The sequence below is a fragment of the Nicotiana tomentosiformis genome, chromosome 4 (genome assembly GCF_000390325.3).
Source record: "Nicotiana tomentosiformis chromosome 4, ASM39032v3, whole genome shotgun sequence".
Lineage (NCBI taxonomy): Eukaryota > Viridiplantae > Streptophyta > Magnoliopsida > Solanales > Solanaceae > Nicotiana > Nicotiana tomentosiformis.
The window spans coordinates 110,325,425-110,337,831 of NC_090815.1; the positions used below are offsets into that span (position 1 = coordinate 110,325,425).

At 34.2% G+C, this 12,407-nt stretch overlaps 1 protein-coding gene across 1 annotated transcript; it reads left to right on the forward strand.

Annotated features, from left to right (window-relative positions):
• Positions 1 to 3,229: 3,229 nt before the first annotated feature.
• LOC138910335 (uncharacterized) lies at positions 3,230 to 3,831 on the forward strand. Its single transcript, XM_070201566.1, has 2 exons — positions 3,230 to 3,248; positions 3,446 to 3,831. The coding sequence occupies exons 1-2, from the start codon at positions 3,230 to 3,232 to the stop codon at positions 3,829 to 3,831; spliced, it is 405 nt and encodes a 134-aa protein (XP_070057667.1).
• Positions 3,832 to 12,407: the final 8,576 nt, after the last annotated feature.

Here is a 12,407-nt window from a genome sequence, read left to right on the forward strand (position 1 = left end):
CAGTACTATTCAGTTAGATAAAAGTTTAGGTTATGAAGAGGAGCCAGTTGCCATTATTAATAAACAAGTTTGCCAGTTGAGGTCCAAGAAGATTTCTGCAGTACAAGTCCTATGGAGGGGCCAACCGGTCGAGGAAGCAACTTGGGAGGCCGAGGAAGACTCCACACTTATTCAGCACTCCAGGTACAATTCTAAACCCGTTCGAGGACGAACGTTTGTTTAAGAGGTGGAGAATGTAATGACCCAATCAGTCATTTTGACTTTTAGAACCCCGTTCCCCTAAATAAAACTCCATGTATGTGCTTTTATTAATTTATGACTTGCGGGGATGGTTGGTTCGGGATTTGGAAGTGTTCGGGTTGAAATCGAAATACTTAGTTCCTTAAGTTGGCCTTAAAATGCTAAGTTTGACTTCGGTCAATATTTTTAGAAAATGACACCGGAATAGAATTTTGATGATTCCAACATCTCCGTATGGTAATTTTAAACTTAGGAGCGTGTTCGGAATTTTGTTTGGAAGTCCATAGTTAAATTAGGCTTGAAATGGCTAAAATAGGAATTTAAGTTTGGAATTTTGACTGGAGAGTTGACTTTTTAATATCGGAGTCGGAACCCAGTTTCGAAAATTTTCATAGCTCCATTATGTCATTTATGACCTATGTGCCAAATTTGAGGTCAATCGGACTTGATTTGATAGGTTTTGGAATCGAATGTAGAAGTTGGAAATTTTAAGTTTCATTAAGCTTGAATTGGAGTATGATTCGTGGTTTTAGTGTTGTTTGATGTGATTTGAGGTTTCGACTAAGTTCGTATGACATTTTAGAACTTGTTGATGTATTTGGTTGAGGTTACGAGGAACTCGAGTGAGTTTCGGACGGCTAACGGATCAATTTTTGGATTTGGAGTTTGCAAAAATCTGGTGTCTGGTTTCCTTCTACGCGATCGTGTGAGAAGGTTCGAGATCGCGTAGCCTTAATTGGGCAGCTGAAAATTTATTCTATGCGATTGCGTGGAAATGTCCGCGATCGCGTAGGTTGGGCGAGCTGTGCTATGCGAACGCGTGACTAAGGCCGCGTTCGCGAAGAGGAACGGAGGGAGGAATTGGTCCACGCGCTTAATGCTTCGCGATCGCGTGAGAAGGTTTGCGATCACGTAGGTTTGCGGAGTCAGTGCTTCGTGATCGCGTGGGATTTTCCGTGATCGCGTAGGGTTTTTTTTGGGCAATAAAAATTTGTGCTACGCGATCGCGTGAGAAGGTTCGCGATCACGTAGAAGAAATCACTAGGAATAGAGTTTAAGTTTTGAAAATGAGATTTTCCATTTTTACCGATTTGAATCTCGGATTGAGGCGATTTTTGAGAGATTTTCAGAGAAAACAATGGGGTAAGTGTTCTTAACTCAATATTGGTTAAACTACCCGAATCCATCACTGTTTTTATCATTTGATTGGTGAATTAAGTTTGAAAAGTTTGAAAACCCTCTTGGTTAAATTTGAGGATTTGAGGGCCGAATTATTATCGGAATTTAGTAATTTTGGTATGGACAGACTCATGGTTGAATGGGCGTTCATATTTCGTAACTTTCGCCGGATTCCGAGACGTGGGCCCCACAGACAATTTTTGAGTTAATTTTAGATTTTTATTGAAAAATATAGTATTTTTTTATGAAATTGATTCCTATAAATTTGGTGACTGTATTGAATTATTTTTGGCTAGATTCGAGCCATTCAGAGTTGGATAATCGAGGAAAGGGCCTACTAGTAGATTAAATTGGAGCAAGTCGAGGTAAGTCTCTTGCCTAATCTTGTAAGGGGGAAATTACCCCATAAGTAATTTAAATTAATAATTATTGCTAATTGTGGGGGCTACGTATACACGAAGTGACAAGAGTCCGTGCGCAGCTATTATTTATGCTAAATTTCGGGTAGTTTAGGACTCAAATCATGAATTACGTGTGTTAATTGTATTCTTTATTTAATTAAAGTATTTGAACTATACTGTGAATTGTTAGGGAAAATAGTAAAAGATTGAAATCTCATATACTTGAATTTTTGTATAAATTAATTAATTGTTAAAAGAAATTGTACACCCTCTTGCATTAATCTCACAATATATATATATATATATATATATATATATATATATATATATATATATATATATATATATATATATATATATATATATCCTCATTCTGGAGGTACATAAAAAATGTCCTCCTTTCTTGTGGAGCGGGCCGAACGCCTCGGCAGTATATATGCATCTATGGATCTCGCCGCACGTCCCTTGGCAGTGTACACGATACTCTGGATCGGCCGTACGACCTCGGCAGAAATCGTGCCTAATAATAATAATTACACGATAACTTGATATTTTAATTGCAGCTTGTAAAGTTAAATAAATGGGGAATTATCGTATTTGAAGGAATTTAATTATTTCTGCTGGTTAAGAAAAATTATTGTAAATTCTATAAATCATATTGATTTAAATATTTCTATTCTTATTTTATTTAATATATTTGACCCTTAGTGAGTGTCAAAGTCGACCTCTCGTCACTACCTCTTCGAGATTAGGCTTGATACTTACTGGGTATACGTTGTTCACATACTCATGCTACACTTTATGTACTTTTTGTGCAGGACCTGACACAGGCGATATAGTTGGACCTATCGGCGCGCATTCACGTTATCCAGAGGCTTAGTGGTGAGCTGCCACTCTGAATCGTTCTGCAGCAACTAGTGCCTCTTCTTGAAATTTTATTCTGTCTTTTTTATTTCAGACATTATTTGGAATTTTTGTGTAATCTACTAGATGCTCATACATTTGTGACACCAGGTCTTGGCACACACTAGTAGAATTTTTGGATTTAATTCCGTTCCTGTATTTTTATAATTTACCAGATCTTTTTTTATTGTCTTAATTCTTGCAAGTTGTAAGAGTTTAATTACTCGGTTAATTTTTTTAAAGAGTTGAATATGTGTTTAAATCCCTAGCTGGCTTGTCTAGCTATAGTGTTGGGCGCCATCACGACCTATATGTGAAATTGGGTCGTGACAAAGAATTTGGAAATCCAGATGAGCCAATTAGCAACCCTCATGTCTGGGCAAATAAAAAGTTCTCTACCAAGTAACACCAAGAAAAATCCAAAGGAACACCTCAAAGTCATCTCTCTGCAGTCAGGTAAAACTCTTGATGATCCATATGCAGATAGACGAGGAAAACCATAAGAAATGGAACAGGTAAATGAAGGTGAGAATAAAAGAGACTCTGAACTTCTAATAGAACAAAAAGATAGAGGAAAAAGGTACTTGAAAATGAATTGATGAAAAATCCTTACTCTGTACCCCTCCCATTTCCCTAAAAGCTAAAAAGAGAAAAGCTTGACAAACAGTTCTCAAAATTTCTAGAAATTTTAAAATAACTTTATATTAACATACCTTTTACAGATGCTTTGAAGCAAATGCCGGCATATGCTAAATTTCTTAAAAATCTTTTCTCAAGTAAAAGAAAATTAGAAGAAGTTTCAGTAGTTAAGCTTATAGAAAAATATAGTGATATACTTCAAAATAAGCTTCCACAGAAACTTGGTGATCCAGGCAGTTTTATAATTTCTTATACTTTGGGAGGTGCTCACTTTGAAAAAGCATTATGTGATTCAGGTGCTTCAATAAATCTAATGCATTTTTTAATTTTCAGAAAATTAGAACTTGGTGAAATGAACGACACTGGTGTGTCTCTACAATTGGCTGATCAAAGTTCTAAAAAACCGAAAGGAATACTTGAAAATGTTCTCATTAGAGTTGATAAATTTATATTCCCAATAGATTTATAGTACTTGAAATGGAAGAAAATACTGAGATACCGTTGATTTTAGGCAGACCATTTCTTGCAACAGGAAGAACAATAATTGATGTCCATCAAGAACAATTAATTTTGCAGGTTGATGAGGAAAGAATGATTTTTGACATGCAGAAAATAATAAAATATCCTGAGGATGAGTCATCATCATCTTGTTTTCAAGTTGATTTGTTGAATGACCTTACAGATGAATATAAGGATGATCAGTTGATTACTGATTCATGGGAAAGATGTTTGGCAAAGTCAGGTACCACAACTGATGATGACATCACAATCAGAAAAAAGCTGAAATGCTGGAAAAAGATTTTGAAAATGAGAAAGTCTCACTAGAAGAAGTTCAACCAAAAATTAAACTCAAAACTCTTCCTTCTCATTTGAAATATATTTTTCTTGAACCTGAATTATTTTTATTAATTATTTCATCTTCTTTGACTGCATAACAGGAAATAAAACTAATGGAGGTGTTAAGAGAACAATAAAGAGCCTTAGGATAGACTATAGGTGACATCAAAGGAATCAGTCCGGCTATTTGCACGCATAGGATCCTTATGGAGGATAATTATAAGCCAATAGTCCAACCCCAGAGGAGAATGAACCCAACAATGCAAGAAATCGTCAAGAAAGAAGTAGTGAAACTTCTAGCGACAGGTATCATTTATCCGATATCTGAGAGCTCTTGGGTAGGTCTTATGCAGGTACGTAGTACCAAAGAAAGGAGGTATGACCGAAAAAATAAAAATAATGAACTCATATCTACCAGAACAGTCATGGGATAGAGAGTCTGTATTAATTACAGACGACTTAATGATAACACAAGGAAAGATCATTTTTCTTTACCTTTTATTGACCAAATGCTTGAAAGAGTTGTAGGCCATGGTTTTTACTATTTTCTTGATGGATACTATGGATATAATAAGATACAAATTACTCCAGAAGACCAAGAGAAAACCACATTCACATGCCCCCAAGGTACGTATGCTTACCGAAGAATGTCATTTGGACTATGTAACACTCCTGCTATATTTCAGCGTTGTATGTTGGCAATTTTTTTAGACATGACTGAAAAGTTTCTTCAAATTTTCATGGATGATTACACACTTTTTGGTAAGACATTTGAAGATCTCTATCATTTAACTTTGGTACTTAAAAGATATGAAGAGACAAATTTGGTTCTTAATTGGGAAAAATATCACTTCATGGTAAGAGAGGGAATTATTTTAGGGCATAACATTTCTGCTAAAGGAATAGAAGTTGATAAGGCTAAAATTGATCTTATAGAAGGATTACCTCCTCCTACCAATGTTAAGGGCATTAAAAGCTTCTTAGGGCATGCAGGTTTTTATAGAAGGTTTATAAAAAAAATTCAAAAATTTCAAAACCTCTGACTAATCTACTGATGAAAGTGCAAAATTTGAATTTTCAGATAATTGCAGGAAAGCATTTGCCAAGGAACATTTGACTAATGCTCCAATTGTTGTTTCTCCTTATTGGAGCGAACCATTTGAAAAATTGTGTGACGCAAGTGATATAGCAGTTGGAGCAATATTGAGACAAAAGAGAGATAAGATTTTCAGTCCTATTTACTACGCTAGTAGAACGCTCGATGAAGCTCAAAAGAATTATGCCACAACTGAGAAGGAGCTACTTGTAGTAGTATTTGCATTAAATAGGAATAAAGGTTACAGTATTCACTGATTATGCTGCTTTAAAGTACCTCTTAGCAAAGAAAGATGCTAGACCCAGATTGCTAAGATGGATACTTCTTTTGCAAGAATTTAGTCTTGAAATAAAATATAAGAGAGGTTCATAAAATCAGGTAGCTGACCATTTATCACATTTGAAAAATCCTCGAACGGAGACAACATATATCAAGGAGGAATTTTCTGATGAGCATGTTTATACAATCGCAACAGTTACAAATCAGACACCTTGGTTTGCTGACATTGCCAACTACTTAGTTGGAGGATGGATCCCAAAAAATTTGTCTTATGAACAACGGAAAAAACTCAAAAAGAAATAAGATATTATTTTTGGGAAGATCCTTACTTGTTTAAATTTTGTGCAGATGGCATGATCAGGAGATGTGTACCAGAAATAGAGATGAACGATATCCTAAGCCACTATCATGATGGAGTTGTAGGAGGACACTATGGAGGAAGACGAACAACCGCAAAAGTGCTTGAAGCTTTTTTTTCTGGCTCACTTTATTTGGATATGCAAGAAATTATGTCGCCACTTGTGACAAATGCCAGAGAAGCGGTAACATTTCATAAAAGGATGAGATACTTTTTAATTCTATCCTTGTATGTGAAATATTTGATGTTAGGAGCATTGATTTTATGGGTCCTATTCCTCCTTCAAATGGATGCAAATATATTTTAGTTGTTGTTAACTATGTTTCAAAATGGATATAAGCAATAGCTACTAGAAAAAATGATGCTCATGTTGTTTGTGTATTTTTCAAGAAAAATATATTTTCTAGATTTGGAACTCGAGAAGTTATCATAAGTGATTAGGGAACTCATTTCGTAAATAAACAATTCGCTAGTTTGTTGTCAAGATATGGAGTAACTCATAAAATAAGAACTCCATATCATGCTCAAACAAGCGAGCAAGTTGAAGTATCCAATAGAGAATTAAAAAATATTTTTGAAAAATTTGTTGGTTCTTCTCGAAAAGATTGCTCTTTAAAGTTAGATGATGCTTTATGGGCATACAAAACTGCTTTCAAAACTCTCATAGGCACATCTCCTTATAGACTAGTTTTTGAAAAAATTTGTTATTTACCTGTGGAACTAGAACATAAAGCATATAGGGCTATAAAGTTGTTAAATCTAAATTTGCTAGATGGAGGTAAAATTCGTCTGTTGCAGCTTGATGAATTGGAAGAGTTCAGACTTGAAGCATATGAAAATGCTAAATTGTACAAAGAAAAGACAAAAAATAGTATGATAACTTCATTCGCCATAAGGAGTTTACAGTTGGAGACCAAGTTCTTTTGTACAATAGCCAGTTGAGATTATTCCGGGGAAAATTCAAGCCACGTTGGTCAGGGCCGTACATTGTAACAAAAGTGACCCCCTGTGGTTCCATTGAAATACAACGTACAGATGGGGGAGACAAATTCAAAGTAAATGGTCATCGTTTGAAGCCTTATATCAGCAGATTCTTCGACAAACAGGTTTCAACAATCCTTTTTGCCTAATTTTTAAAATAAGTCGAGCTGACGATGTTAAACTCAGAACTATTTTCTCTCCCTCTCTTTAATCTTTTAAGTAATTATTAGTAGTAACATATAATATTTCCTTTCTAGTAAATATATATAGTAAAATTAGTTTTTTGTTTCTTAAAAAAAGGTTAAAAAATAAAATAATAATTGCATGTTTTATATTATATATATATATATATATATATATATATATATATATATATATGTGTGTGTGTGTGTGTGTGTGTGTGTGTTTGTAATATATATTAATATATATTTTTTGTCATGATAAAGAAGCACTCCCATGATTTCGACAATGAAAGTTTTTTCATATCATGAAAAAGAACATTTTCTTTGCCATAATCTTGTCTTTGCTATATCAGAAAAACTTTGAGAAGCCAAGAAAAAGGAATTGAGGGCAAAATCGAAAAAAATCAGGGAAGCTCCATTATCTTCTTTTATTTTGTTTATCATGAGGACATGAAATTATTTAAGCTTGGGGGTAGAGGAATATGTTTGTTATATATGTGTTTCTTTAAAGTGTTATTTTCTTCTCTGTTAAAAGCAAAAAAAAAAAGAAAGTATATGTTACAACTGAAAAATATGTTTTTAGTAAAATTATTTAAAAAAAAACAAAAACAACAAGATAAAATTTGAGTTACCTTATTCCTAAGGCGACTTATTTCATGTACTTCCATGGATTTCTTGTTCGGTTCTTTGACATGGTCGTAATATTTTGAGCCGAATATTTTTTTAGGACTTTTAGTTATTTAATTTATTTTGGTAAATAAGTTGGCTAAACTTGATTTGACTTGAAAAGTATGAGACTAAAACAAAAGACGAGTTTGATTAAGTACCATTCATGAGTTTTATGATTACCTTTCTAAGCTCATACTTACTTATTGGTGATTGAAATTATAATTTTCGTTGGTTCCAAGTGTATTGTGCGGTTAGCTTATATTGTCTAGTTCTCCTGCTTATTTGGAAATCTAGAACTTGCCTTGAATGTGGTTTGAAGTGAAATTCTAGGTAGATCTTTGAGTTGAGAAATGAAAGTAGGCCTTCTTTGTTGAGCCACATCCTAAATTAACCTACCTTGATGATTTTATCCCTAGTTAGCCTAGTTGAGCCTAAATAATATTTTTTTTATTGGTTGCCAAGCTTTAACCCTTAGCTTGTTTGTTGTTACAACTTATTATTTGTTCACCCAATTCCCTTTAGGCACCTTAAGAGTCGATCTAAATGTAAAAATCTAGGGGTGAGGTGTAATTGATGAAAGAACAATTATTTGAGCTTGTTGATCTCTTGAATTGTTTTTATGAGAAATAAAAAAAAAATAGTTGCTTCTGAAATTCTGAAAAACAAAATTACAAAAGAGAATAACAAAGAGATATTGTCATCTCCATTCAATTAAGAAAAATGAAAGTTGTGAATGGGTTTAAAAAAGGGATGTCGATTGCTTAAAGAAATATGGAAGACAATCGTGCTTGAACGATAAAGTAAAGTGTAGAGCCTACAGGGAATTTGAGTCACTATTATCCATATGTACCCTTCCGATCCCTAAGCCTTCATTACAATCTTGTAAAAGTCCTACATGATCTCAACTCATAGACTTCTATATTAATAGAAAACCACATAATAGTCAAGATTATGGCAATTTCCAGTAGCTTGATGTACTTCTTTTGTTGAAAGTGAACGATTTTTTCTATTCATGCCCTTCTCTGTTCTTTATCTATATATTGTGTGATATATGGACATCTCTCTTCATCTAGTGAGACACACTTGGGATTAGAAAATATTATGATTTCGATACTCAATAGGTGAATATGAGTATGGTTAAAAGTTGTTTGAACTCGTGGATTGGTCTTAGGTAATTCTTCTCTGTCAAAACTTCTCATGATTTTACCTAAAGTGTTTAGCTACCATGTTTATTTGATTTATTATTTTTTTTGCTCGAGGACAAGCAAATATTTAAGTGTGAGAGAATTTGATAAGAGAAAAATACCATGCATAAGTTGAGCTGGAATCTAATTTTTAGTACTAATATATTTTCTTTCTTTGCAAGAAATAATTAAACTAATAAGAAAAAAGAACAATGAGAAGAAAGGTTCACTTTCCAAATTTGAAAAGAAGAACTATAATGCTGAAAAATTAAAAGTAAAGTGGTGTATGCAACTTTACAAATGATGAAAGTATTTGTGCACATGAAAAAATCCAAGTAAATAACCCTCTTGCCTATTTGGAGGATTAAATTTCAGCAAACTTTACAACTACAAGCACATGTAAGTTGCTAACTTGGGAATATATATGTGAGAAATCAATGTTATATAATATACTTTTCCATCTATAAATAGCGCTACATTGAGCTTCTCATTAGAATAGAAAACCGAGAGGAGAGTTTCCTCTTTTCCTTGCTTCTTTCAGTGCTTTCTTTTCTTCTTTTAGCTATTACAGTGTCTATATTTCTAGTTATGAATAAATTATAATATTAGAAATTACTCTAGCACCTATTTTTAATTAAATAGGGGGAATTATTCTCTTGAATATTTCTTTCTATTTTCTTATTTAATGGGCAAGAACATTTCCTTTGTTAGTACTAACTTCATTATGGAGTAACTTTTCTTGTGTTAGGAGAATGACACGTCTTAATATTTCTATATAATAGTAGATATTATCCCTCAATTTCACATGTTTGAGTTGAAGTTTTTTTTATTAAATTTTATCTGCTTTACAGTTAGGTGTTATTTAATTTGTTAACATCTATCTATTTCGTACTACATATTAACTTCTTACTAATTCTGTAATCGAAAGAAGCGGAAGAGTAATATAGTTAATTTTGGTATTGATAGATGTTAACTTTTATTTAGTGACATCTAACTGTCACGACCCAAAATCTCACATGTCGTGATGGCACCTATCTCAATACTAGGCAAGTCGACAATCTCAATAAACCACTATATCTCTTGAGTTTGAAAATATAATAATTAAATTCAGCAGAAGACATCTCACAAATACAAATATAAACTTTTCCGAAATTCGGTGTCACTGAGTACATGAGCATCTAAATGAATACAAAGTATGACTGATAAAAAAATTATTGTCTGAAATATAGAATAGTACAATAACTAAATAGGAAGGGAATCAAGTTTGCGGACATCAAGCAACTACCCTCATAGCTCCAACAGAAGAAACTCCGAAATCTAGCAACCATCGTATCCGGAAGTACCTGGATCTGCACACGAGGTGCAGAGTGTAATATGAGTACAACCAACTCAATAAGTAACAAAACTAACCTCTAGACTGAAAGTAGTGACGAGCTCCGCATGCACAGTCTAGTATAAATAATGGTACAAAAATATAGGCATGCTTTCAAGTTCAACAGTTAAACTCAGTACAAGTGAAATGAATCAATAATGCATGATATGAAAAATATGACATCTCAGTAGAAAGGCCTCATGTAAATACTGATCACAAATTATTCGGTCACTCAGTACTGTTTATGGCCAATCTAGCCCAGGGATATTCCGTTCCATATATATACACATCGACTGACAGTCAGTCACTCAGTACCGTATAAGGTCAATCCAGCTCTGGGGTAATGTATCCCCAATGTAAATGATAGGGACAAGATCCATGACCAGGGAAATTTCATCACAACATATAAATAAGTAAGGCAAGTCCATGCCCTAGAAAGTCCATCCCGAATATATATAATCATCTACGCTCACTGGGAGGGTTTGTACAGACTCCGAAAGGGCTTCTTCAGCCTAAGCGCTATAAGGCATGCTGCAAGCGGACAACTCCGATCCATATAATAATAATATATATAAAGCCAATATGGCCTGCTGCGGCACGCAACTCGATCCCATAAATATCCTCACAATGGATGAATATGACCGAGTGAGAAATGTACATTCTTAAAACAAATAATTCAATATCAACACGACCCATGGGTCCCAAAATATCGGTACGTAGCCTAAACATGATCTTTTGTAAAAGCCTCAACTCAATTTCTCTAAAACGTGAAAATGTTCAGATAATAACATGATTCTTTAATTTTAAAACTTCACAGGATTTATTCAAGTCACAATTTCAATGGTGCACGTCCACACGCTCGTCAACTATCGTGTGCGGCACCTCCAAACAATTATTATAACACCAATTCGGGATTCATACCCTCAGAATCAAGTTTAGAAGTTTTATTTATCTCAAAGCCGCGTAATATCTTACTCCGCTATGCCCTTGCCTCATCAATTGGTCCACAAACGTCCCGAATCTTGCCACAAGCAGTACAATATAATCAATATAGGCTAAAGGAATCAATTTCACAAGAAAATACGAAATTATAGCCAAAATTCTGAAATCGGCTCAACCCCCTCCCCCCCGGGCCCGCATCTCTAAATCCGATAAAAATCATAAAACCCGAAAGCCCATTCACTCACGAGTCTAACCATACCGATTTTACTCAAATCCGATAACAAAATCTCACTAAAACCTCAAAATTCTAGTCCAAGAACTCTTCCTCATTTCTCCCAAATTTCTACCTCAAAACACGAATTAAATGATGAAAACAATGATATATTCGTGTATATTGACCAAATCCGAGTCAAAATCACTTACCCCGATGTTTTTCCTTGAGAATCTTTCAAAATTCGCCTCTCTCCAAGCTCCAATTTGTCAAAAATGAAAAAATGGGACGAAACCCCCGTTTTATAACTTAAAGTTTCTGTTGAGGCGCTGACCTCGATTTTCCTGCCCTCAATTTTCATGACCTCGATTTTTATGACCTTGATTTCCTGACCTCGATTTTTATGACCTCGATTTTTCTGACCTTGATTTTCATGACCTCAATTTTTCATGACCTCGATTTTTATGATCTCGATTTTTTCAGCACAAATTTCCAGCAAAAAAATTCCAGCAGTTATTTAAGTCCAAATTTTGACCCGTTAACCATCCGAAACTCACCCGAGGCTCTCGAGACCTCAACCAAATACACGAACAAGTACTAAAACTTCGTACGAACTTAGTTGAAACCTCAAATCCCATAAAATAACGCTAAATTCACGAATCATACCCCAATTCAAGCTTAAGAAACTTAAGAATTTTCAACTTCTACATTCGATGCCAAAACCTATCAAATCAATTCCGATTGACCTCAAATTTTGCACACAAGTCATAAATGACATAACAGATCTATGAAAAGTTTCAAAATTGGATTCCGACCCCGATATCAAAAAGTCAACTTCCCAGTCAAACTTCCCATAAATTCAACTTTCGCCATTTCAAGTCAAATTCTACTACGGACTTCAAAAATAAATTTCGGATACGCTCCTAAGTCCAAA